Genomic DNA, 27,748 nt, shown 5'->3' on the forward strand with positions numbered 1-27,748 from the left:
ACTTAGACCTCCAGGCCTAGGGATTGAGGGGATAGGGAAGAGGAAGAACAGAAGAATATCTTTCTTTTTAATTCTCATCACCTTGGGAAGCAAATAAACTATGCTGAAGAGTTTGTGTACATATAAAAATATGTGTGTGTATATATATATATATATATACACACATACATACATATATTCTTTGAATCACTTTTTTTTGGCTTCAAATTAACTTTTGTAAAATTTTCGCCCAGTCGATCTACCTTAATTTTTAAATAGCTGTTTAACAGCAGTATGGTTATACCCCAATTTATTTTACTTGTCTTTATTCATGGCCTTTGATGGAAATTCCCTTTAAAATTGCTTACTTTGGCTCGGTGCCTGTGGCTCAAGTGGCTAAGGCGCCAGCCACATACACCTGAGCTGGCGGGTTCGAATCCAGCTCGAGCCCACCAAACAACCATGACAGCTGCAACCAAAAAATAGCTGTGGCTGGCACCTGTAGTCCCAGCTACTTGGAAGGTGGAGACAGGAGAATTGCTTGAGCCCAGGAGCTGGAGGTTGCTGTGAGCTATGATGCCACAGCCCTCTACCCAGGGCAACAGCTTGAGGCTCTGTCTCAAAAAAAAAATTCCTTACTTTGAATTAAACCTTAATGACCTTAGAACCAATTGCACAACCTAGGCAACATAGTAAGACCCCAGCTCTACAAAAAAAATTTTTTTAAATTAGCCAGGCATGGCCGGGCACAGTGGCTCACACCTATAATTTTAGCACTTGGGAGGCCAGGGCAGCTGGATTGCCTGACCTCATGGGTTTGAGACCAGCCTGAGCCAGAGCAAGACCTCATCTCTAAAAAATAGCCAGGTGTTGTGTTGGGTACCTATAGTCCCAGCTACTTGGGAGGCTGAGGCAAGATAATCACTTAAGTCCAAGAGCTTAAGGTTGCTGTGAGCTGTGATGTCACTGTACTCTACTGAGGGTGACATAGTAAGACTCTTGTCAAAAAATAAATAAATAAAATAGAATTAGCCAGGTGTGGTGGCACATACCTGTATTCCCATCTACTTGAAAGTCTGAGGCAGGAGGATGGCATTAGCTCAGGAGTTTGAGGCTGCAGTGAGGTTTGATTCGTCTACTACACTCCTGCCCAGGTAGCAGAGCAAGACTGTCTAGGAAAAATGGAACAAAACTAACAAATAAAAAGGTTCCAAGCATCTGAGTAGATTCTTTAAGGAATTTTGAATTTCATTTGTTTTATAAGCCATTTTCAGGGTATCTTTGAGAAGACTGTATTTTAAAAAGCAGCTTCAGGGTACCGATCCTGATTTTGTTTTTTTTTTTTTTTTGTAGAGACAGAGTCTCACTTTATGGCCCTCGGTAGAGTGCCGTGGCCTCGCACAGCTCACAGCAACCTCCAACTCCTGGGCTTAAGCGATTCTCTTGCCTCAGCCTCTCGAGTAGCTGGGACTACAGGCGCCCGCCACAACGCCCGGCTATTTTTTTTTTTTTTTGGTTGCAGTTAAGCCGGGGCCAGGTTTGAACCCGCCACCCTCGGTATATGGGGCTGGCGCCTTACCGACTGAGCCACAGGCGCCGCCCCCTGATTTTGTTTTTAATCAGTAGGGTGCGATTTGGGGGATCCTAGTAATAACTGCATTCCAGGAAGGAGATGGTAATGGTATTCATAAGGGTAGAGGTTGCCCCTGGAAAATGAAACAGGCCTGGTTTATAAAAGTCCCTCAATGAAGCCTGGTATCCCTTCCTAACAAGTCACCCAAAGCCAGTTTTAAACAGTTTCTAGTTTATATTTCAAGGAAGTTGGATATTTTTATGTGGTTTCAACCCCCCCCCACCCAAAGCCATAAACCCTAGCTTGCCAGTTTTAAAGGCTTGGTGGTTAAAACTTTTAAAATTCATGAACCAAAAAAAATATAAAACACTAATTGTGTACATTTTATAAGAATCTTCTCTTCTTTTTTTTTTTTGAGACAGAGTCTCACTATGCCACCCTTGGTAGAGAGCCATGGTGTCACAGCTCATAGCAACCTCAAACTCTTGGGCTCAAGCGATTCTCTTGCCTCAGCCTCCCAAGTAGCTGGACTACAGGTGCCTGCCACAACACCTGGCTATTTTGTTGTTGTAGTTGTTATTGTTGTTTGGCAGGCCCAACTCGGGTTCAAACCCACCACCTCTGGTGTATGTGGCTAGCACCCTAGCCGCTGAGCTATAGGTGTTGAACCAAGTAATTTTATTTTTATTTTGTGGGTACTGATCAAAGACTTTAACTCAAAAAAGTTAATGCACTACATACATATGTTATGGGATTTTGTTTTAATTAAGGTCAAGATGACAAAACCATATGCTTTAAAAATTAAAGTTTGTCCTAACCTTTAGGCAAGTAGCTTCCCAAAAGAAGATTAAAAATTAATATATGTACTTCTCTTTGAAGGGAAGGATTTATGCTATTATACTGTAATAAGAACTTCAGCACCTATAGCCTTATGTTTTATTGAAGCATTGTGGAATTGTTTTTTTTGTTTGTTTTTGTTTTTAAGTCATAGTAGTTAATAATGGAGAAGACCTATTAGATCAGCGTTTTTCAACCTTTTTTATTTCACAGCACACTTGAACCTACAGTTAAACTTTCTTGGCTCACTTTCTTTAATCACTTTATGTTGATTAAAAAAAAAGCCTGTGGCTCAAGGAGTAGGGCGCCGGTCCCATATGCCGGAGGTGGCGGGTTCAAACCCAGCCCCGGCCAAAAAATCACACACAAAACAAACAAACAAACAAACAAACAAAAAAGTTAAAAAAAGCGGGGTACAGTTGCTAATGTCCTAATCCCAGGACTCTGGGAGGCCGAGGCAGGGGAAGCTCTTGAGTTCAGGAGCTAAAGATCAGCCTGAGCAAGATCAAGACCCTGTCTCTACTAAAAACAAAAAAAACTAGCCAGATATGGTGGTAAGTGCCTATAGTCCCAGTTACTCCGGAGGCTGAGGCAAGAGGATCACTTGAGCCAGGAGTTTGAGATTGCTGTGAGCTATGATGGCACTCTACCCCGGGTGACAGAGTGAGGTTCTGTTTAAAAAAAACAGGTAAAAAGAATAATATACTTACTGTGCTTTGAACTTCTTTTGTAGATAATTTAATTAGTGATATTTAAAATTTTTTCAAGGCACACCTAAGAGCCTCTCATCATTTGTTGCAGTTTGGCTGGGGCTGGGTTTGAACCCACCACCATCAGTATATGGGGCCGGCGCCCTGCTCACTGAGCCATAGGCGGCGCCATTGAGCCTCTCATCATTTGAAAAACACTGCACTAGATAATCCAGTTCACCTCCCAGGACAGAGGGGTCACATTTGTTGAACCTGTTATTTGTTTAAGTCAGATAAGTTTGCCTCAGACTCTTATGTTATCTTTTGGCTTTATATTGTCACCCTAGCTCTGTATATACTTAAAATAATTGTGTAAGATCTTATGTTTGCAACGTCTAAAAACATGACGTGAGTATTTGACACTTGCTTTACTGGAGGATGCAAATGGCTACAAATGCCTATTTCCCAAGTTGTGCCATGATTCCTACAAGAATCAGACAGATGACTTACTCATTTCAGGCTAGTTCCCAGGAAAACCATCCGAGTGGGGGAGGGGGATGGAGAAAATTCCAGAAGTACTATGTAATTGAGAAGATGAACCAAAAATGAGCATTAGAAGGTTTTAAAAAATTTTTTTTGTTGGCTGGGTGGCTCAGTGAGTAGGGCGCCGGCCCCATATGCCGAGGGTGGCGGGTTCAAACCCTGGCCAAACTGCAACAAAAAAATAGCTGGGCGTCGTGGCGGGCGCCTGTAGTCCCAGCTGCTCTGGAGGCTGAGGCAAGAGAATCACCTAAGCCCAAGGAGTTGAAGGTTGCTGTGAGCTGTGTGACTCCACAGCACTCTACCGAGGGAGATAAAGTTAGACTCTGTCTCTAAAAAAAAATTTTTTTTTTTTTTTGTTGATTTGATTCATGATTTCACCTGAACCTGGAATCTACATTTTTTAAATTAAATCATCGTTGTATATTGATGCATTTATGGGGTTCGGTGTATTGATTTGATATACAATGTGAATTGCTTACATCAAAACTGCTGAACACGTCCATCACCTCGCTTACTGATTTGTTGTGGAATCTACACTTTTATAGGGTAACTGAAGTCATAGAGTTAAAATGTTTTCTGGTGAAACCTACTAGAAATAATTTTCTGGTGAAAATTGTGAACCAATTTTACATAGTTAGCATATTATAAAATAACTATTAAATAACGTATTTTAAATATTTTTGCTAATTTTTCCATGTAATGTGCATCCTTAAAGTCCTTAATAGTTTTTTTCCGCTCATTCTGTCATAAATATGAGAGTCACCAAAGGAAACACATAGTCACCAAGTCATTAGGAGACAGCGTTTGACAAAGAATTACAACAACATCCTGAGGACGAGCGGGTTCTGTTCAGTTTGAGCCAGGAGTAGAGAGAAGAGTAAGAGAAAGATCACAGAAGTTCAGGTTTACATGTTGTGACTTGGAAATGAGAAAGAAACTTCTGGAGGTGAGGGTATTGGAATGAGCTTTCTTCAAGTTTGGGAGGAATTACACGGAATAGTCTTTGGTTAAGGGGCTTAGAATAAAATCACAGGCAAGAGAAGAAAAAAACTTAACTAGATTTGTCAACAACACAGGAGACTCTGTTTTAAAGCGTCCCTCCGTTAACTCTGCCTCTCCTTTCCCTCTCTTCGCCACCTTTGTCCTTCTCCCTTCCCTTTGCTAGAATTTTTGATTTAGTGGAGACTTCCCAGGTTTTTTTTTATGGTGAACCCAGGCAAACTGTTAATGCCTGACTCCACATAATCCAGATTTTACATTTCTAAAAACTCTTAGAGGAAATAGATTGAATATTTTTCAAAAGACAATTTCTTCTAAAAGAAATCATCCTGTGCGGTATCTTACCTGAAAGAGAAATCTGATGTACTTCCTGTGGAGTGTATACTGTCTATATGTAGAAACAAACATATAGGAAAAAAAAGATCAGTAATTTTTTTATTTTTATTTTTTTTACCCAAAAAGCATTCTTTATTAAATACATCTAGAATATCTCAATGATCTGAAAAAAAACAATACAATGGTTATAGGGTCCATCTCTCTACAGAGAAAACTCCAACCCAGCATTTGAGGTATTCTCAGTTTATGCAAGATCAGTAATTTTTAAAAGGTGATGGCATTGAATAATCATCACTCCAAATGTATGTAAGTCTTGGCATGTGGAATTGAAGGAGTGGTTGCCATCAGTAGGAATTTATTTTTGGTTTTACTGACATTTGTCTTTACTCCAGGATACTAGAAACTAACCAATTTTCTAGGGACCAGGCCCCTTCCAGAAGCAGATCTGACTTAGAAAGGATGGCCTGGGGAAGTGGAGCCCGGTCTCCGTTTTGGTTGCTTTGCCCCTTATTTTCCTTTTACTTCAACTATCAAATTAGGCCCTAACTAGGCAGGAAAATGTGGAGGAAGCACTCTGTCCTGTTCCTTTAACCCTCAAAGCAGGCAGTGTCAGCATGCTATCCTTCTGACAGTGGGAAGGAAATTAAAAAAAAAATAGAAGAGCCTCAAACTACAATGTTGGCACCAGTATGCGATCCGTATTATCAGAAGTCTAAAATTATCTAGGTAAATTCAAAAGCTGTTAACCATTGTGTGGGAAAATAGCTTAATAGTTTTAAGAGAAATGATCATGTAAATATGGATCCTAAATGTCATCTTTCCTGATTTTGCTATTAAACCTGTTACCTTTCCTTTAAAATCAGCTTCCCTGTTCCCTGTGTCTGTTTCAGTTTATGTCACTCTCACTCTGCTGGTGACCTTGACTTGAAACCTTGTTACTTGAGTTTTTCCTCCCCACCCCTTTACCCTGTCTCTTGATGATTTTTTTTTAAATCAGTCCCCTTCTCAATTCCTAAGGTAGCCACCCTCGTTCAGGCCACCTGCACTTCTGAAATTTAACCCGCTATGCCTTCTGCTCTGATTTTCGTTTATTCAGTAAAAAATTCTTGAGGGCCTCTTGTGTGTTAGGCTGTATGCTGGGGATTCATCTGACAAACACGATTTCCTTGTCCTTAGAAGTTTACATTTTAATGAGGGAACCAAGTGCAGGTGAGTGAGATAACGCAGGAGTCAGAAGAGACACCAAAGTCTCCTGTTACTTCACAGTCCTGTGTTTTCCGTGTAGTTGTAATATTTAAAGCTTCTTTGTTCCTGTTCTTAAACGTTAACTTTTGCACTTTGATTCCTTTCCTATCCCTAAAGGATGTGGCAACAACTAGTTGCTATCTTCTTAATTACAGCTTTCCAAACTTTTGACCAGGAAACACCTTTCAGCTCTCTCTTTAGACAAAATAAACCTAATTTCTTCACAGGTGGTACAGCCCTATTACTAATTACCCAAATCTGTCAATACTTTTGGAGTCCAAAAACACAGCTGGGTTGATTCAAAAAGCCTTTTAGAGCAGAGCTTCTCATACCTATCACTGGGATTTTGTTACAAAACAGATGCTGATTCAGTGGGTTGGCAGGGGGCTAACAGTCTCCATTTCCAAGATTCCTGGAGGTGCTGATGCCACTTGGAAATTGAATTGTGTGTCCTGCTAACTGCGTTTTGGAAAATGTAAAGAGATAAGGAATTAAGATAAAAACAAGTGAAGGGGAATGGGGCGAGTCAGCTCACAACTAATCCTAGCACTCTGGGAGACTAAGGAGGGAGGATCCCTGGAAGTTAGGAGTTTGAGAACAGCCTGAGCAAAAGCAAGACCCTGTCTCTACCAAAAATAGAAAAAATAAGCCAGGTATAGTGACCTGTACTTGTAGTCCCAGCTACTCATGAGGCTGAGGCAGGAGGATCCTTTCAACCCAGGAGTTTTAGAATACTTAGTTTGAGACAAACGTCCCAACAACCCTCCCACCCCCAACAAGAAAAGATCTTTTTTCTTCTACCTATATGGGTGGATCCTGCAGTCTGTGTATCCTGTTAACTCACCTTACTCTTGCTAATCTAAAACAACAATGAACTACTCAGCTGGGTTGGCCCTTATCTCCATACCCAGAGACAGCAAATCTTGCCATAGATCTTACTAAAAAGCTTCCACCCTCCACACCCCCATGTCAGCCTCTGGGGAGTGAGTCTCTTCCCTGTCATGGTGAGCTCTGATAAAGTATGCACCCACCTAATTGAATTGAGGCTATGATATGATTCCCTGAGGCCCCCAGCCACTGAGTAATAGGAAACCCCGTCTTTGGCAGTGGGAAGTGTTCCTTTTGGCATTCTGCCTCCATCCAACTGGTTTTTGTAACAGTTGGGCTCCAGGAATGACTTCTGAGGCAAGTCTGTATCCTACAGTGTGTAATCAGGAACTGGCAGAAAATTTATCTTCGGCTTTTAAGATTCCCGTTACAAACGTTCAACTTGTAGCTTTGGCAGTTGAGTGACCTGCCCATGACCTTCGTAAAGAGCTTGCCAGCGTGGAATGCAACTGTCTGTTCTGCTCAAGTGTCCTTCCCTGTGACTTTCTGTGGATCTTTTACGGGTCCCACCTGTACTTTTCTGTCCTGCAGATATTCTTGTATTCTTGTAGACCAACCACAGAAAAGCATGCTACAGGCATTTTGTTTCTGAGTCTTTACAAGCAACTCTAGAATTATTTCCATCTGTCTGGGACTTTCCTTTGGAATTCCCCCCACAGATTGGATTGCAACAATGGCTTGCAGGTTCCTGAGGTCTGTGTCAATACAAACTGTCAAACCTTGCTGACGTCAGTCCAGGGAGGAGAGTTGGTAAATGACCGGGTTTGCCAACTTCAGCCCGTGGTGGATTCACCTGGAAGGCTTGCTAAAATGCAGGGCCCTATACCTTGGAGTTTCTAATTCAGTAGGTCTTGAGGAGAGCCTAAGAATTGGTAACATCCTCTGTTCCTTCCCATGTCTTCTGATTTGGGTACCTAACAACAATGGTGGGGGCTCATGGTCACAGGAGCATACGCCTTATTGCTTGTCATCACCGTCATTACCTCCCAGTCCTCAGAGATTCATTACTTGGTTTTTGTTGTTTTAAACACCCAAGGAAGCAGCAGATCTTCTAGGATACCTGTACAGCCAGTGCCCTGTGTAGTAAGCCAGCACGCTCCCTATGAGGCTTCTTGGTTTATAGTAGGCGTACAGACATGATCTTCCAGAGCAGCTATTTTCAACCAGTGGGCCCTGAGACGTTCTTAGGTGTGCATGGAAAAATTTTAAACATCATTAATTAAATTACTCTCAAAAGAAGTTCAAAGCACATTAATTTCACTCTCTTTTTTTACTTTTTAAAAAATAAACGTAATTTAAGTGTGACACAGAAGTTTTAACTGTAGGTTCAAGTGTGCCTTGAGATAAAAATGGTTGAAAAACACTGTTCTAGGGCGGCGCCTGTGGCTCAGTCGGTAGGGCGCCGGCCCCATATACCGAGGGTGGCGGGTTCAAACCCGGCCCCGGCTGAACTGCAACAACAACAAAAAAATAGCTGGGCATTATGGCGGGCGCCTGTAGTCCCAGTTACTCAGGAGGCTGAGGCAAGAGAATCGCTTAAGCCCAGGAGTTGGAGGTTGCTGTGAGTTGTGTGATGCCATGGCACTCTACCAAGGGTAATAAAGTGAGACTCTGTCTCTACCAAAAAAAAAAAAAAAAAGAAAAACACTGTTCTAGGGAAGGCTATATGGAAGAATAGGATGGGAACATCTGGGAAATTTGCTTCCCACACACCTTCCTATTGTTACAAATTAAACAAATGAATTTGGGTTTAGGGGCAGCCCAGGCAGGTTAAAGGAAGAGGAAGTTTCACAGGTCTGGCTGTTTCCATCCCAGGGGTCCTCAAACTGCGGCCCATGGGCCACATGAGCCGGTATGATTGTATTTGTTCCTGTTTTGTTTTTGACTTCAAAATAAAATATGTGCAGTGTGCATAGGAATTTGTTCACAGTTTTTTTTTTTTTTTTTTTTAAGCTATAGTCCGGCCCTCCAACGGTCTGAGGGACGGTGAATTGGCCCCCTGTTTAAAAAGTTTGAGGACGCCTGTTCTAACCTCCTTAGCATACCTTGCTCACATTACAAAGACAGGTGGTTGGTTTGGTTTTTGTTTTGCTCACACTCCTTGTTATTAAGGGTGACCAGTGAATACTTTCTCTTTCAGCAGTTCTGGAGCATCCCAGGAGGGACAGAATGATCTCAATCTGGGTCTTGGTGACCTTCCTTCTGATGAGGAGGAAGTCATCAACAGTTCTGATGAGGATGAGGTCAGCTCTGAGTCCAGTAAGGGAGAGCCTGACCCATTGGAAGACAAACAGGTACATCTGGCTATTTACTTGTTTCTACTTTGTTTCAACTTTTGTGGGTTTTGGCCCTTCACTGTGCTTGGGGATAGTGTTTATTAGCTGGTAGGCACAAAAACCCTCATCAGATTTTTTAAAACTTGTAAAACACTTCTCAAATTTAAATTTAATTTCTGCTGTAACGTAATACCTATTTATTAGCTGGTAGGCGCAAAAACCCTCATCAGTTTTTGTTTTTGTTTTTGTTTTTTGTGGTTTTTGGCCGGGGCTAGGTTTGAACCCGCCACCTCCAGCATATGGGACCGGCACCCTACTCCTTGAGCCACAGGCTCCGCCCCCTCATCAGTTTTTTTAAAACTTGTAAAACACTTCTCAAATTTAAATTTAATTTCTGCTGTAATGTAAACTAACATACTACCATGTTTTCTAAGTCCATATCACTTACATAGTGATTTTTATTTTTTTATTTATCTATTTTATTTATTTTTCTTTTTGAGACAGTCTCATTATGTCACCTTCAGTAGAGTGCCGTAGCATGACAGCTCACAGCAACCTCCAGCTCTAGGGCTTAAGCGATTCTCTTGCCTCAGCCTCCCAAGTACCTGTGACTACAGGTGCCCAACTCAACACCAGGCCATTTTTTGTTGCAGTTGTCATTGTTGTTTAGCTGGCCCAGGCCTGGTTCAATCCTGCCAGCCTTGGTGTATGTGGCTGGCGCTGTAACCACTGGGCATTTCTTTTTTTTTTTTTTTTTGAGATAGAGTTTTACTTTGTCACCTTCTGTAGAGTGCTGTGGCATAATGGCTCACAGCCACCTCAAACTCATGGGCTTAAGCGATTTTCTTGCCTCAGCCTCCCAAGTAGCTGGGACTACAGGCACCCACCACAATGCCTGGTTATTTTTAGAAATGAGGTCTCGCTCTGGCTTGGGCTGGTCTAGAACCTGTGAGCTCAGGCAATCCACTCACCTCGTCCTTCCAAGTGCTGGGATTATAGGCATGAGGCACCGCGCCTGGCTTATTTATTTATTTATTTTTTGAGATAGAGTCTCACTCTGTTGCCCTCAGTAGAGTGCCATAGCATCATCGTAGCTCACAACAACCTCAAACTCTTGGGCTCAAGTAATCCTCTTCTTTCAGCCTCCCAAGTAGCCGGGACTATAGGCTCCTGCCACAATGCCCAGCTAATTATTTTGTTTTTAGGAGAGACAGGGTCTTGCTCTTTTTTTTTTTTTTTTATTAAATCATAGCTGTGTACATTAATGCGATCATGGGGCACCATACACTGGTTTTATAGACCGTTTGACACATTTTCATCACACTGGTTAACATAGCCTTCCTGGCATTTTCTTAGTTATTGTGTTAAGACATTTACATTCTACATTTACTAAGTTTCACATATACCCTTGTAAGATGCACTGCAGGTGTAATCCCACCAATCACCCCTCCCTTCACCCACCTCCTCTCTCCCAGGGTCTTGCTCTTGTTTGAACTGGTCTTGGACTCCTGAGATCATATGATCCACCCACCTTGGCCTCTCAGAGTGCTAGGATTACACATAGGTATGAGCCACTGCTCCAGGCCTACTTAGTGAGTTTTGAGAAATTATCTTTATGAATTTCCACTGGCTTTCTTTTTGATAATGAAAATCCCTGGCTCGGCACCCATACTCAGTGATAGGGTGCCAGCCACGTGCATCAGGGCTAGTGGGTTCAAACCCGGCCAGGACCTGCTAAAGCAGCAATGACAATAACAAACAAAAAAATAGCCAGGCATGATGGCGGGCTCCTGTAGTCCCAGCTACTTGGGAGGCTGAGGCAAGAGAATCATTCGAGCCCAAGAGTTTGAGGTTGCTGTGAGCTGTGACACCACGGCACTCTACCAAGGGTGACACAGCAAGACTCTGTTTCCAAAAAAAAAAAAAAAGGAAAGAAAAGAAAAGAAAATCCCTCTTAGGATTGTTCCTTACATTGCTTCCGATTCTTTTTCAACTTTTCTTTTTGAGACAGAGCCTTAAGCTGTCACCCTGTGTACAGTGCTGTGGCATCACAGCTCACAGCAACCTCCAACTCCTAGGTTCAAGTGATTCTCTTGCCCCTGCCTCCCAAGTGGCTGGGACTACAGGCACCCACCATAACGCCTGGCTATTTTTTGGTTGCAGCCGTATTGTTGTTTGGCGGGCCCAGGCTGGATACAAACCTGCTAGCTCAGGTGTATGTGGCTGGCACCTTAGCCGCTTGAGCCACAGGTGCTGAGCCTCAACTTTTTGAAAGTAAAGCATTACATGCGTTTCAATCATATTGCTGTGAGTAGTACACTATTGTTTGCTCTGAAATAGTTTGGGAGTGTATGTGTTTGGGGAGCACAGCAGACGTGAAGATTGTCCATGGGTTGGTAACTGTTCAGGATGTGTCAAGGGCCTTCATTATAATGTCTCACTTAATTTGACATGAATGTCTATTTCATTTTTAATCACCTTTCTTTTAGTTAAGATATCAATAAAGGGAAAATATTAGTACATCAGCAGATCCTCCAGGACATTTTGGAATGTTACAGCTACATAGAATTTGAAAAGATCCACACAAACATATCAAGCCATGAAGAAAATCCATGTGACCTGGGGTGGTGCCTGTGGCTCAGTGAATAGGATGCCGGCCCCATATACCAGAGGTGGCGGGTTCAAACCCTGCCCTGGCCAAAAACTGCAAAAAAACCCCAAAACAAAACAAAATAAATAAATAAATAAAATGTATAGAACAAAATGTTAAAAAAAAAGAAAAGAAAATCCATGTGACCTAACTCCTGTGCCATAATTTATCAGCTCATTATTCTTCCTGTTTAACAGACTTTTGCTCCCTTTAAATTTATTTTCACCCTTAAATGAATGATATAAATGCAGTTTTCTGAATTTAAGTCCCGTTTCTACCAGGTACAATCTGAGTTAAACTCGGGCTAATTGTTTAACCTTTCTGGGCTAAAAAGTACCATTTTATAGATAGGTTAAAAAAAAAAAAACAAACCAGTATTTAGAAAATGGTGCAGATGAAATGATTTGATGTATGGAAAGCTGTAGAACATTGTCCATTGCACAGTAAGAGCTCAGTGATCATGATTATTAATGACGAGCAAGACTGTGCTTCTGTGCTGGAAGGCATGAAATCGTGGTTTTGGCAGTAACCACTAGACATTGTTTAGGCAGGTGAATTTATAAAACTCTTATGACATGTGAGTGACTCCCTCCTTACAGACCCACAGCATTCCTAAGGCTAGAGAATCACCTGAGCCCAAGAGTTTGAAGTTGCTGTGAGCTGTGACAGCACGGCCGTCTACCTGAGCAGCCTCAGGTTTTACTTCAACTCACAAGCAATTCCTCTTGTGTCTTGATTGGCATCTGTCTTGCTAAAATCTGAACGTTTACTTCCCATGTTGCTGCTTTGTGGACGTAAATTCTACAAATATTTATAGAATACCCACTGTGTCCTAGGTACTATCGGTATTTACTAGGGATAAATAATGCTCAAGGTCCAAGTTTCTGTGTGCTTACATCCTAAGGGGACAAGAGGAGCCACAAACGCATAAGCATGGGGAACTTGCAGAGTGCCATGGGCTATGAAGGCAATATCTCAGGATGGTGTGCTAGATGCTGAGAAGGCTACTTTGGCCTTCCCACCCCCACCCCTGCTTTTTTTTTCTTGAAGCAGGGTCTCACTATGTTGCCCAGGCTGGTCTTGAACTCCTGGGCTCAAGGGATCCTTGAGCCTCGGCCCGCCTGGTAGCTGGGATCACAGATGCATGCTACTACTCCTGGCTTACAGAGGCTGCTTTGGATAAAAGCCTCTGAGAAAATGATACTACTTATTTAACTGAGGTTTTTTCCTAATGCTTTAAATATCTTTTTTCTCTTTTTTTTCTAATTCTTTCTTTCTTTCTTTTTTCTTTTTTTTCTTACTCTTTTTCTAACCATGTTCCCTATCATCCTGAAGTTGACTGAGATTTCAGTGATTGCCAAAGCCTGTGAAGAGTTTGAGGAAGAGCATTCAAACACCCTTTCTCTCTAAAGACCATGATTAAATCAACCATTGCTCTCCCTTTGGTGAGCAACCCTAAGTTCTTTGTTTTCCCAAGATAGTCTTTTTTATCATTTTGGTTTAGTTGTCTCTTTTCCTTGAACCTTTTCTAAGTTCTCCTCATACTTCTCAAAGTTGTGATCAACATTGGTTACCACTTCCAACTGGGGTCTCCGGATACAAAGGAAGGATTCATCTCTGTCCCGTGTTACGCCTCTTCCCCACACGTCCTGTAATAACACTGCCTGGTTGACTCATTCATTTTGTGGGTAGTGGAGATTCCCAGGGTTCCTTCCTCTATGTTTGTGCCTTCCTTTCCTATCCCTTCCTGTATTTATATTATTGTTTTACATTCTTAGTTGTGCCACGTTGTTGATCAGGGACATTTTACATTTTTTGCTTGATGCCAGTGGTATGGATAATTTCCCTCCTTTAGAATTCTCAGCCCCTCTGATGAACTGACTCTTTGTCGCTTCATCCCTGACAATAACAGCAGTAATAATCTCACTCTTCCTTTTTTTTTTAAGAGACAGAATTTCACTTTATCGCCCACAGTAGAGTGCTGTGGTGTCACCTAGTTCACAGCGACCTCCAACTCCTGGACTTAGGCATTTCCCTTGCCTCAGCCTCCCGAGTAGCTGGGATTACAGGTGCCTGCCACAAGCCCTGGCTGTTTTTATTTTTTGCAATTTGGCCTGGGCCAGGTTTGAACCCACTACCCTTGGTATATGAGGCTGGCACCCCACCCACTGAGCCACAGGCGCCACCTGATAGTCTCACTCTTCCTTTCCAGACAGTTGTTAATTCGTCTAGCCACAGCCTGGTGAATGCTTTTCTGTTCATTTTTCTTTGACTTAGTTTCCCCGTCTTTAAGAAGGGAGTAAAGAGGACCCTTTTTCTTATTCTTATAGAATACTGCCTGACACAAAATGAGTGCTTAATAGATTTTTAGTTATTGTTGTTGGTTTTTATGAAAATAAGCAAGCAAAATCTTAAGCATCTGAAGCTTTGTGTAACTTTACAATAAATATATTGTTTCAAGTTGCCTTTTTTTTTTTTTGAGATAGAATCTCACTCTGTGACCCCCAGTAGAGTGCCATGGTGTCATAGCTCATAGTCACCTCAGACTCCTGGGCTCAAGTGATTCTCTTGCCTCAGCCTCCCCCGAGTATCTGACACTACAGGCACCCGCCACAACGCCCGGTTGTTTTAGAGATGGGGTCTCAAACTCAGGAGTTCAGGCAATCCGCCCACCTGGACCTCCCAGAGTGCTGGGATTATAGGTGTGAGCCACTGCGCCAGGCCTTAAAGTTTGCCTTTTCTTAATTTTTGTTGAGTAAATGTCAAACTTGTTTCTATAAAAGGTAGTATTGTGCTTTAATGAAAAAAATTATAATTTGGCAATTTTTTTTGAAGCCGGTGGGGCAAGTCTGAAAGTTGGTGTTCTGAGAGTTGTGTTTCACTGTCAGCTCTGCCACTTACTAAATACATGGCCTTAGTCAGATAATTCTTTTTTCTTTCTTTCTTTTTTTTTTATTTTGTGTGTGTGGTTTTTGGCCGGGGCTGGGTTTGAACCCGCCACCTCTGGCATATGGGACCGGCGCCCTACTCCTTGAGCCATAGGCGCCACCCTTAGTCAGATAATTTTGTTTCTTTTTTTTTTTTTTCAGTTTTTGGCCGGGGCTGGGTTTGAACCCGCCACCTCCAGCATATGGGGCTGGTGCCCTACCCCTTTGAGCCACAGGCGCCGCCCTAGTCATATAATTCTTAAAAGTCATTTATTTTATTTATAGCAATCTCATTTCATAATAGATTTTAGGTAACTTTAAGAAACTGTGTAATGGGGCGGTGCCTGTGTCTCAGTCGGTAAGGCGCCGGCCCTATATACTGAGGGTGGCGGGTTCAAACCCGGCCCCGGCCAAACTGCAACCAAAAAATAGCCGGGCGTTGTGGCGGGCGCCTGTAGTCCCAGCTACTTGGGAAGCTGAGGCAAGGGAATCGCTTAAGCCCAGGAGTTGGAGGTTGCTGTGAGCTGTGTGAGGCCACGGCACTCTACCGAGGGCGATAAAGTGAGACTCTGTCTCTATAAAAAAAAAAAAAAGAAAAAAGAAAAGAAACGGTGTAATGTCTCTGCACCTGTAGCTCAAGCAGCTAAGGCACCAGCCACAGACACCAGAGCTGGTGGGTTTGAATCCAGCCCGGGCCCGCCAAACAACAATGACAACTACAAACAAAAAATAGCTGGGTGTTGTGGCAGGTACCTGTAGTCCCAGCTACTTGGGAGGCCGGCCGAGGCAAGAGATCGCTTGATCCCAGGAGTTGGAGGTTGCTGTGAGCTGCGATGCTACGGTACTCTACCCAGGGCGACGATTTGAGGCTCTGTCGCCTCAAAAAAAAAAAGAAACTGTGTAATATAAAAAGTCAGAATATATGTAGTTAAAGAAATCAGAGTGTTAACACACAGTGATGGAATTACTGAATATCTGTCTACAAAAGAATGGAGTTAGGGCGGCGCCTGTGGCTCAGTCGGTAGGGCGCCGACCCCATATACCGAGGGTGGCGGGTTCAAACATGGCCCCGGCCAAACTGCAACCAAAAAATAGCTGGGCGTTGTGGTGGGCGCCTGTAGTCCCAGCTACTCGGGAGGCTGAGGCAAGAGAATCGCTTAAGCCCAGGAGTTGGAGGTTGCTGTGAGCTGTGTGAGGCCGCAGCACTCTACCGAGGGCCATAAAGTGAGACTCTGTCTCTACAAAAAATAAAAAAATAAAAAAAAAAGAATGGAGTTAGACCTCTTCCTTTCACCAGAAACAAAAATGACTCAAAAGGAATTATAAACCTAAGTGTAAGAACTCAAGCAGTATAACCTTTAGAAGAAAATACAGAGTAACTCTTTGTGACCTTGGGTTAGGCAAAGTCTTCTTAGATACAATAGTGAAAACACAAGTGACAAGAGGGGAAAAACATAGATAAATTGGACTTCATCGAAACTGAAAGCTTTACTATCGCAAACAGTACAATCCAGATAGTAAAGGGAAGTGAAAGGGCAACTAACAGTATAAAATACTGTTATCATATCTCCGATTAAGGAAGGATTCATAAATAAAAAACATGAGGAACTCTTACAAAAATAATAAAAAGTTAAATAACCCAGGCCTAAGGATCTGAATAGACAAAGGAAGTTGTATAAATGTCCAATATGCTCTTGAATAGGTGTTCAACATCATAAGCCATTAGGGAAATACAAAGCAAAACTTCAATGAGGTGATGCTTCGCACCCACGAGCATGGCTGTAATCAAGAAGACGGGCAATAACAAGTGTTGGTGAGGATGTGGAGAAACTGGAACCCTTATACTCTGTTCGTGCACCTGCTTTGGGAAACAATCTGGCAGTTTCTCAAAAGCTGCAATGTAGAGTTGCTATATGACCCAGTAATTCTACCCTTAGGTATCTACCCAGGAGAAAAGAAAACATGTTCAAAAAAAAAACTTGTACAGGAATGTTCATAGCAGCATTATTCATAATAGTCAAGAAGTAGAAGGAACCCAAATACTCATCAGCCAATGAGTAAATAAACTAAATATGGTATCTCCGTACAGTGGAATATTATTAATAATAATAATATTTTTTTCACCCAGCAATCTGTGGTTTTTGTTTGGCCTTTTTTTTTTTTTTTTTTTGCAGTTTTTGGCCCGGGCTGGGTTTGAACCCACCACCTCCAGCATATGGGGCCAGCGCCCTATTCCTTTGAGCCACAGGCGCCACCCAAGTACAGTGGAGGCATAAAAAAGGATTAGGAAGTGACTGGTATAGCCATGGAGTTTCTTCTTTGGATGATGAAATGTTCTAAAGATAGATTTTGACAATGGTTGTACAACTCTGAATACATTAAGAACCATTTGAGTTCTATACTTTTAAGTGGTAGCAATACATTTTGTGGTGTGTGACTACCTCAATAAAACTGTTAAAGAGGGCGGCGCCTGTGGCTCAGTGAGGAGGGCGCCAGCCCCATATGCCGAGGGTGGCGGGTTCAAACTGCCAAACTGCAACAAAAAAATAGCCGGGTGTTGTGGTGGGCGCCTTAGTCCCAGCTGCTTGGGAGGCTGAGGCAAGAGAATCGCATAATCCCAAGAGTTTGAGGTCGCTGTGAGCCGTGTGACGTCATGACACTCTACCCGAGGGTGGTACATTGAGACTCTGTCTCTACAAAAAAAAAAAAAAAAACTGTTAAAGAATAAAAGAAATCCTACTGAAGCAAAACAATAGTGCTAAATGGAAGATTGATACAAAGGAATGCATATCACATACCCTTATACTTCTACCAAGGATGAGCCAAAAACAGTGGCTTTCTAACAACTCAAGTAAGGAAGGTGGTATCAGTATCCAAAAGAAAAAACAACTCCTTTGGAGTGGAAGTATAGGAAGAGAAGTTTCTTTGTTTCATTTTGTTTGGTTTGGTTTTTTATTTCTTTGTTTTTGAGACAGAGTTTCACTTTGTTGCCCTGGGTAGAATACCATAATGTCATAGCTCACAGCAGCCTCAAACTCTGAGGCTCAAGTTGAGTCTCTTCCCTCAGCCTCCCAAGTAGCTAGGACTACAGGCACCTGCCACAGTGCCCGGCTATTTTTTCTATTTTTAGTAGAGATTGGGGTCTTGATCTTGCTTGGGCTGGTCTCAAACTCCTGAGCTCAAGCAAACCACCTGCCTCGACCTCCCACAGGCATGAGCCAGCATGCCCAGCCCAGAAGTTTATAATGTTTTTGATACTTAGCTTCTCCTTGTAGAAAATAGGATTATATAGTATTACTCTTTGAGTTGTTTTAAGGCTCAAACAGGACAATAGATACAAAAGTAGTCAGAAAATCAAGAAAGTTTATACACAAGTGTAATTCTATGATCATGTTTGTGATAGGTTGTATTAGGGCCGCTGTTACAAATTATCACCAACTGGGTGGCTTAAAAACACCCATTTATTGGGCGGCGCCTGTGGCTCAGTGAGTAGGGCGCTGGCCCCATATGCCGAGGGTGGTGGGTTCAAACCCAGCCCCAGCCGAACTGCAACAACAAAAAAATAGCCGGGCGTTGTGGCGGGCACCTGTAGTCCCAGTTACTCAGGAGGCTGAGGCAAGAGAATCACATAAGCCCAAGAGCTGGAGGTTGCTGTGAGCCGTGTGACACCACGGCACTCTACCGAGGGCAGTACGGTGAGACTCTGTCTCTACAAAACAAACAAACAAAAAAAAAACACCCATTTATTGTCTGGATCCTGGAAATCCAAAACCAAGATGTGAACTTGGCCGTGCTCCCTCTGAGACCTGTAGGAGAACATCTTTCCTTGCCTCTTCCCAGCTTCTTGTGGTTTGCTGGCGACCCCCGGGATTCTTTGGTGTGTGAGTGCAGTGATGCACCCTCTGCCTGGGTATCACACGGCATCCCTCACTCATGTCTCTGTGTTGGCGTCTCTTCCTGTAAGGACACCATTCGTGTTGGATCGGGAGTCCATCCTGCTCAGTAGGACCTCACTTTAACTCACCTGCAAGGACCCCATTTCTAGAGTTCTGAGGGTTAGAACCTTTTGTAGGGGGGAACAATTCAGTTCATGACAAGTGCCATGGACATATGATGAACACGGCACTAATGCATTTCTCATGAAAGTACCAAATTCAGAAAGAAGGGGCAAGAAAGGATATGTACCCCTATACCCTTGTCTTTACTGTGAAGGAAAAGTAAACAGGAATTCAAAAAATTACTCCTGGGAAGATGCAGATGGCACTGTGAAAGGGAAGAAAATTTACTCCTGTGTATGCTTGCGCTTGTGCGTGTGTGGTCACCCTTCATCATTGAAAATGTCCTCTGATCTAGATGTGACATATGTACTGTTTTTGTTTGACATGAAGAAAGGAATTTTTTAAATACAGGCAAGTAACTTGCCTTGGGATTGCCTGAGTTGGGGCTTTGAACCAAATCCATCTTTACTAATAATTCTTGGTGTGTGGCCTGGTGCGGTGGCTCACACTTGTAACCCCAGCACTCTGGGAAGCCAAGGCAGGTGGATTGTTTGTGCTCAGCCTGGGAAAGAGTGAGACCCCATCTCTACTTAAAGTAGAAAAATTGAGGCAAGAGGATCACTTGAGCCCACGGTTGCTGTGAGGTATAACGACACCATGTTAGCCCAAGAGTTTTAGGTTGCTGTGAGGTATAACGACGTCCACCCAGGACGGCAGAGCGAGTCTCTGTCTCAAAAAAAAAAAAAAAAATTCTTAGTACAACCACAGAAGCTAAGTGTTTGGGGGTAGAGTAACTACCATGCTAACCATTCCTGTCCCTTTTGCCAAGGTTTTACTTTTGTATATTTTGGTCTTTCAATGCTTAAACAATGCTTGTTTTAAAAAGTCAGATGTGTTCATTCTGCTTATTTGTGGTTTTCTAATATTCACCCTTTCCACCTTCCCAACATACTGACCTCCCTGTTGTTTTTCAAATCTTCTTTGTAAAAATGCCCCTATGATATGTGTGTTTACTCTAATGAAGAAGCGGGCGAAAGCCTAAGGAAGCATTGTTCTTTAAAGACTTATCATGGTGTCACCTCATCTTTGCAATCATTTAATGATCCGTTTTCTCAGACCCGATGGGATATTAAGCTCACATTTGTTTTCTTTTTTATTGGAACTCTTGAGCAGGATAGAAGAGGACTTTTAAATAATTTTAATAATTGTACTAAAAAGTAACGGGTAAATTTTACTGAGCATTACTTGTCATGAAAAATAAATATGAAAAGAGAACACAGTTAAGAATTTACACAGCTCAACCATTGTCAAGAGATCTGAACATAAAACTGGATTTCAGATCAAAGGTTCTATTTTGGAATTTGTTTGACTTATTTTATGACCTGGACAAAGTAATTTCATTTGTATGTGACTCATGTTTCAGTTTCTCAGCAGTGTGCATTTGGGAGATGCTGTTATTTAACAGGCAGCCTGCTTTGAAATGCAGTGTAATTTATTTTATTTATTCATTTATTTATTTATTTTTGAGATGGAGTCTCACTATGTCGCCCTGGGTAGAGTGCTGTGGCGTCACACAGCTCACAGCAACCCCAAACTCTTGGGCTTAAGCGATTCTCTTGCCTCAGCCTCCCCAGTAGCTGGGACTACAGGTGCCTGCCACAACTCCCAGCTATTTTGTTGTTGTTGTAGTTGTCATTGTTATTTGGCAGGCCGGGCCGGGTTCAAACCTGCCAGCCTTGGTGTATGTGGCTGGCGTCCTAACCGCTGAGCTACATGCACTGAGCCGCAATGCAATGTAATTTAAGTAAAGATTTTTATTAACTGAAAGGTTGAGATGCCAATTACATGCTGTCTTGGGGCTTTATAGTGGGGTGTGTTTTTTTCCATCATTGTTTGACTTGGGTCAGAATCAGTCATTGTTCTTACAAGTTGAAGATGCTGTCAAGCTTTTAATTTAGTTTCTTAGTTATTTTTAACTTCCTTCTTGGAAAACATTATAATCCATTGACTTATTTTTTATTTATTTATTTATTTTTGAGACAGAGTCTCACTTTGTCACCCTCGGTAAAGTACCATGGTGTCACAGCTCACAGCAACCTCAGACTCTTGGGCTTAAGCGATTCTCTTGCCTCAGCCTCCCCAGTAGCTGGGACTACAGGCGCCCGCCACAACACCTGGCTATTTTTTTGTTGTTGTTGCAGTTGTTTAGCTGTCTCAGGCCGGGTTCGAACCTGCTACCTTTGGTGTATGTGGCGGGCATTGTAACCACTGTGCTATGGGTGCCAAGCCTATTGACTTATTTTTTATTTATTTTTATTTTTATTTTTTTTTTGTGTGGTTTTTTTTTTTTTTTGGCCGGGGCTGGGTTTGAACCCGCCACCTCCGGCATATGGGACCTGCGCCCTACTTCTTGAGCCATAGGTGCCGCCCTGACTTATTTTTTAAATAGATTTTCTAGTTTGGAAGGTAAAATAGACTATAGAAAGCATTGACTTCACATTGTACCCCTTGATTGCACTAATGTACACAGCTATGATTTAACAATAAAAAAAAAGAAAACACTGACTCCTAGAAGTTTACCATTGGAAAACAACCTTAATCCACTATTTCAACCCCGCATCCCATTCTTTTATGTGATGAAAGCTTTTAGTTCATTTGAGTTTGCTTGTGATGGTATGCTACACATATTGCAAAGCAATGTGCTCTCGTCTTAGATTCTGAGAAGGTGACAGCCATCCTTGTATTCATTTGCTTATTCTGAATATTAATTGCAGAGTGTACCAGGGACTGTACTATGTGCAGAAGGATACAGATCATACATACAGACTATGTGCAGAAGGATAAGATCATAGACTAGAAGGAATTCAGATATTTCAGCAAATAAACACAATCCACTAGGTTAAGTCCTATGAATACGCGATGAACAAGAGCAAAATCTTATCCTCTAGGGGTGGCAGGGAGAGAATATCAAGGCAGCCAGCCATTAAAGAGAAAAGCTTTGACTGTCTTTTTTTGTGAGAAAGAGTCTCACTTTGGGCGGCTCCTGTGGCTCAGTGAGTAGGGCGTCAGCCCCATATACAGAGGGTGGCAGGTTCTAACCTGGCCCTGGCCAAACTGCAACAAAAAAAAGTTGGGCATTGTGGTGGGCACCTCTAGTCCCAGCTACTCAGGAGGCTGAGGCAAGAGAATCCCCTAAGCCCTGGAGTTGGAGGTTGCTGTGAGCTATGACGCCTTGGCACTCTACCGAGGGCAACAAATTGAGACCCTCTCTAAAAAAAAAAAAAAAAAAAATCTCACTTTGTCACCCTCTGTAGAGTACTAAGGCATCTTAGCTCACAGCAACCTTAAACTTTTGGGCTCAAGTGATCTTCTTGCCTCAGTTTTTCATTTTTAATAGAGAGAGGGTCTCATTCTTGCTCAGGCTGGTCTCAAACTCCTGAGCTCAAGTGATCCACCTGCCTCAGCCTCCCAGAGTACTAGGCTTGAGCCACCATGCCCAGCTGATCTATTTCTTCTTTATCTTTAATTCTTTGCTCTAACATCCCCTTTTTATGCTCCATTTTATACCTCCAGGATCAGATTTATTTTTTTCTTTTTTATGACAGTGTCTTATTCTGTCTCTCAGGCTAAAGTGCAGCAGCAGCATCATAGCCCACTGCAACCTCAAACTCCTGGGCTCAGGCAATCCTCCTGCCTCAGCCTCCCAAGTAGCTGAGATTACAGGCACATGCCACCACATCCAACTAATTTTTCTGTTTTTCTGATAGAGATGAAAGTTTGCTTTTGCTCAGGCTACTTTTGAAATTCCTGACCTCAGGCATTCCTCCCACCCTGGCCTCCTAAAGTGCTAGGATTACAAGGCAGTGAGCCATTGAGCCCAGCCCAGAATAGGAATTTCTAAAACAGTTCCTGGAATCTGAAATTTAAGATCTGCTTTGGATTGTAATGATCAGTAATGTTTTCAAACTGAGCTTTAGAGCAATGAATCAGCTGGCAGTGGAGCTGTTTCCTCTTACTCAGATTTTGAAATGGTGAGAGTAAAGATGGTACTGGCTTCTTCTTGGTCCTGATCTCAGAATAACAAGGAGGATTAGAAATGCATTTTCTTTTGTCCTATCTATATTAAGAGACTACAGAAATTTGTCAGCCTAAAGAGGAGGAAAAAAAAAAACCTGAGGCAAACTTAATGCAAATAGTTTATTTTGGCCAAGTTTGAGGTCTGCAACCCCCCAGCATAGATTCAAGTTGCCCTGAATATAGGCTGTGATTAGCAGGAGTTACGGGTGGAGTTTTAAAGGAAAAGAAAGAGGTGTTTCTTAGTTATTTACCAATAATTAACAGTAAAATAACACACCTATTAACTGGGCATGGTGTCTAATACCTGTAATCCTAACACTCTGGGGGGAGGCCCAGGCAGTTGGATTGCTTCAGCTTAGCAGTTCAAGACCAGCCTGAACAAGAGTGAGAAGCCATCTCTACTAAAAGTAGAAAAACTAGCCAAGTGTCATGCAAACACCTTGTAGTCCTAGCTACTTGGGAGACTGAGGCAAGAAGATCGCTTGAGCCCAAGAGTTTGAGGTTGCTGTGAGCTCTGACACTATGGCGTGCTACTTACGGCATCAAAGTGAGATGGTCTCCAAAAAAAAAAACAAGTTGTTTTAATTTATGTTGATAGATGTAGCTCTACACAGGCACTGGCAGAGCAAGATCCTGATAAGATGAAAAAGGTATAGAATAGAAACTTAACGAAAGGAGAGTGCTAAAAAAGAGGAAGGAATCAAGGGCTAGATGCCAAAAATAAATTACACCTACTTGAAATTTCTACGTAGACCTGGTGTGCATTTTAGCTGGGTCTCCTAAATGAAAGTGTCCACATTTACAGTGTGCTCTATCCAGGGGATGGACACAATTATAACCTTGACTCAAAGTGTACAAAAGTAATGCATGTAACCAAAACACTTGTACTCCTGTAACATTCTGAAATTAAATTCAAACAAAATTTTATTTTAAAAATAGGAAAAAGGGCTGGGCATGGTGGCTTACACCTGTAATCCTAGCTCTCTGGGAGGCCAAGGCAGGTGAATTGCCTGAGCTCACAGGTTCGAGACCAGCGTGAGCCCCAGCAAGACCTCATCTCTGAAAAATAGCCAGGCATTGTGGCAGACACCTGTAATCCCATCTACTTGTAAGACTGAGGCAAGAGAATTACTTGAGCCGAAGAATTTGAGGTTGCTGTGAGCTATGATGCCACAGAACTCTACCAAGAGCAACAGTGTGGAAACTCTGTCTCCAAAAAGAAAAATAAAAAAATAGGAAAAAACCTACAGTGTGCTTACATTTCTTTAAAGCTACTGCTGAGTTCCTCTCTTGACCTTTAAGGACTCTCATGTTATTTGAAAATGGAGAGTGTGGAGTCAAGCCTTCAGTTCTTTCAATGGGTTAGATTTCTGTTTTTCATTTCTTTTTTTTCTTTCTTTTTTTTTTTTTTGTGGAGACAGAGTCTCACTGTACCGCCTTCAGTAGAGTGCCGTGGCGTCACACGGCTAACAGCAACCTCTGACTCTTGGGCTTACACGATTCTCTTGCCTCAGCCTCTCAAGCAGCTGGGACTACAGGCGCGCGCCACAATGCCCGGCTATTTTTTTTTGTTGTTGTTGCAGTTTGGCCGGGGCTGGGTTTGAACCCGCCACCCTCGGCGTGTGGGGCCGGCGCCCTGCTCACTGAGCCACAGGCGCCGCCCTCTGTTTTTCATTTCTAATGCATTCCTAATAACAATTGTTATTAGCATGGTGTGCAAGATCAGATTGTACTTAAGATTGTTTCCTGAAGAATTTTAGCTATGTGTAGTTTAAAAGGTGAGCGAATGGGGTGGAGTTGAACAAAACTTACTGTTAGCCTGTTATTCAACAGTCTATCTTAGAAAACAGGAATAATAATGGAGATAGGGTCAAATTCATCTAATTGTCCCTTTAGGGAAAGAATTTGGGAGGTAAATTAGAGAAGCAAAACATAATATTCTAAGCTGATTAAATTTGTAAGTTTTATACCTGAATTAGTAATTGATTGTTCTTTAAAGGAGAAAAGGGAACACTTCTACACTGCTGGTGGGAATGCAAATTAATACATTCCTTTTGGAAAGATGTTTGGAGAACACTTAGAGATCTAAAAATAGATCTGCCATTCAATCCTATAATTTCTTTACTAGGCATATACCCAGAAAACCAAAAATCACATTATAACCAAGATATTTGTACCAGAATGTTTATTGCAACCCAATTCATAATTGCTAAGTCATGGAAAAAGCCCAAGTGCCCATCCATCCACGAATGGATTAATAAATTGTGGTATATGTACACCATGGAATATTATGCAGCCTTAAAGAAAGATGGAGACTTTACCTCTTTCATGTTTACATGGATGGAGCTGGAACATATTCTTCTTAGTAAAGTATCTCAAGAATGGAAGAAAAAGTATCCAATGTACTCAGCCCTACTATGAAACTAATTTATGGCTTTCACATGAAAGCTATGACCCAGTTATAATCTAAGAATAGGGGGAAGGGGGAGGGGGAGGAGGATGGGCAGAGGGAGGGTGATTGGTGGGATTACACCTGTGGTGCATCTTAAAAGGGTACATGTGAAACTTAGTAAATGTATAATGTAAATGTCTTAACACAATAACTAAGAAAATGCCAGGAAGGCTATGTTAACCAGTGTGATGAAAATGTGTCAAATGGTCTATAAAACCAGTGTATGGTGCCCCATGATCGCATTAATGTACACAGCTATGATTTAATAATTTAAAAAAAAAGATTGTTTTCATAAATAGTTGGTTTCATAGCCTTATCTGAACATCTTTTATATTTGTATAATAGGATTTATATTCTGATGGAAGGGTTAGGATTTCATGGTAATGCATGTAAATTATGCAGTGAAGTGTGAAAACATGGAGAGACAAATACACACAAACTGCAAGATCAGTGGTTACTTCTGGAGGAGGAGGACAAGAACTTTAATGTTATAATTAACAATATTTCAGCTGGGGAAGGTCACTCAGGCCTGTACTCGCATTCTGAGAGGCTGAGGGAGGAGGATCACTTGAGCTCAAGAGTTCGAGACCAGCCTGAGCAACAGTGAGACCCTGTCTCTACTAAAAATAAGACCCTGTCTCTGCTAAGAAAAACTAGCAAGGTGTCATGGCAGGAGCTTGTAGTCCTAGCTACTCTGGAGGCTGAGACAGCAAGATTGCTTAAACCCAGGAGTTTGAGGTTACTGTGAGCTAGGCTGACACCATGGCACTCTAGCCTGGGGAAACAGAGTAAGACTCTATCTCCAAAAAATATTTTTCAAAGCAATTTTTTTCATGAAAAGATTTAAAGCAAACATTACAGAATGTTTGTTAAACCTTTGTGGGGGAGTAGATATGTGGGTATATGTTTAGCAGTGCATGTATAGGACTATGCCAAGATTGCTATCAGATAGTGAAGAGAGATTCAGAGTGTAATACAATAATTCTTAGTTTAGCTATTGGGAAATGTGAGTTGTCTTCCCAGCTTTACTGATAATCTATTTTGAATCTTGGAAAATCTCTGTTTAAATGGGTATTTTTTGGGATCCTACTTTTGGTCCAGTTCTCACTTTATATATCCACTGTGTTTGACCTCTCTCACCCAGTTATGTATGACCTAATGATTCTCAATGTAGTAAAAAATGAATCCACCGGTGAAATCTCCCTTATACGTCTGAACATACAAGTGATTGACATCACAAAATCTCCCTTATACGTCTGAACATACAAGTGATTGACATCACAAAATCTAAATTTTGGCTTAGCACCTATAGCTCAGTGGCTAGAGCGCCAGCCACATACACCAGAGCTGGTGGGTTCGAACCCAGCCCTGGCCTGCTGAACAACAATGACAACTACAACCAAAAATAGCTGGGTATTGTAGGGGGCGCTTGTAGTCCCAGCTACTTGGGAGGCTGAGGAAGGAGATTTGCTTGAGCCCACGAGTTTGAGGTTGCTGTGAGCTATGATGCAACGGCACTCTACTGAGGGCGACATAGTGAGACTGTCTCAAAAAAAAATAAAAAATAAAAATAAAACAAAGTTAGTGTTTGTTAAAAGGTAAATCTAGTCATCTGAGTCTACTCAAGGGGACGTTCTCCCACATATTCCTATTGGATGTTCACTAAAAACTCGTAAAATACTTGTGTGCATCCAAAGGTTTCCTCTTCATTGACCCTTGTAGGGGTCATTTCCCCTACAAGCTTTTTGTCTGTGACTGTTCCCTTTTGGACCATCGATAGCTGTGCTTCCTCAAGGTCCTGGAGCTCCTCAAGGTCCTCCATCAGTCCAGCTAATGTCAGTAAGGATCAGTCTCTGCTGCTGTCTATAGTATGTTTTTTTTTTTTTTAGTGACAGGACAGAGTTTATTGACAAGGAAAGATTGATAGAAAGATTGATTCCCTATATTATTATTATGTTTATTGCTCACCTGAGTCTCCACGTTTGCCATTTGAGATGTTATATGGTATAAATTGTGTGCTAATAAGCAACTTACACATATCAGAGTTAAAATTTATATCTCACTAGCTCCTATCTGTACTTCATTATCCTTTTATGAGTTCATGCTTTTTTTAATGTACTCTTATCCACAGGGTGAAGATAATGGAATGAAAAGTAAAGTTCATCACATTGCCAAAGAGATCATGAGCTCAGAGAAAGTGTAGGTATCAAGTTTACAGTTCAGAAGCCTGCTTCTTCCCTCATGGACTCATTTAAAATGTTTTTTTCATTGCTGTTTTT

At 41.9% G+C, this 27,748-nt stretch overlaps 1 protein-coding gene across 2 annotated transcripts in view; it reads left to right on the forward strand.

Annotated features, from left to right (window-relative positions):
• FGD6 (FYVE, RhoGEF and PH domain containing 6) overlaps positions 1 to 27,748 on the forward strand; it is a 151,834-nt gene that overhangs the window by 38,129 nt on the left and 85,957 nt on the right. Inside the window, exons 3-4 of one of the 2 annotated variants that reach the window (XM_053585574.1) lie at positions 9,230 to 9,383; positions 27,601 to 27,668. In XM_053585574.1, coding sequence (XP_053441549.1) covers positions 9,230 to 9,383; positions 27,601 to 27,668 — 222 coding nt within the window. The remainder of the gene's footprint in view (positions 1 to 9,229; positions 9,384 to 27,600; positions 27,669 to 27,748) is intronic. The other variant, XM_053585575.1, reaches the window with a different exon arrangement.

This window comes from Nycticebus coucang, chromosome 3, assembly GCF_027406575.1.
Source record: "Nycticebus coucang isolate mNycCou1 chromosome 3, mNycCou1.pri, whole genome shotgun sequence".
NCBI classification, from domain to species: domain Eukaryota; kingdom Metazoa; phylum Chordata; class Mammalia; order Primates; family Lorisidae; genus Nycticebus; species Nycticebus coucang.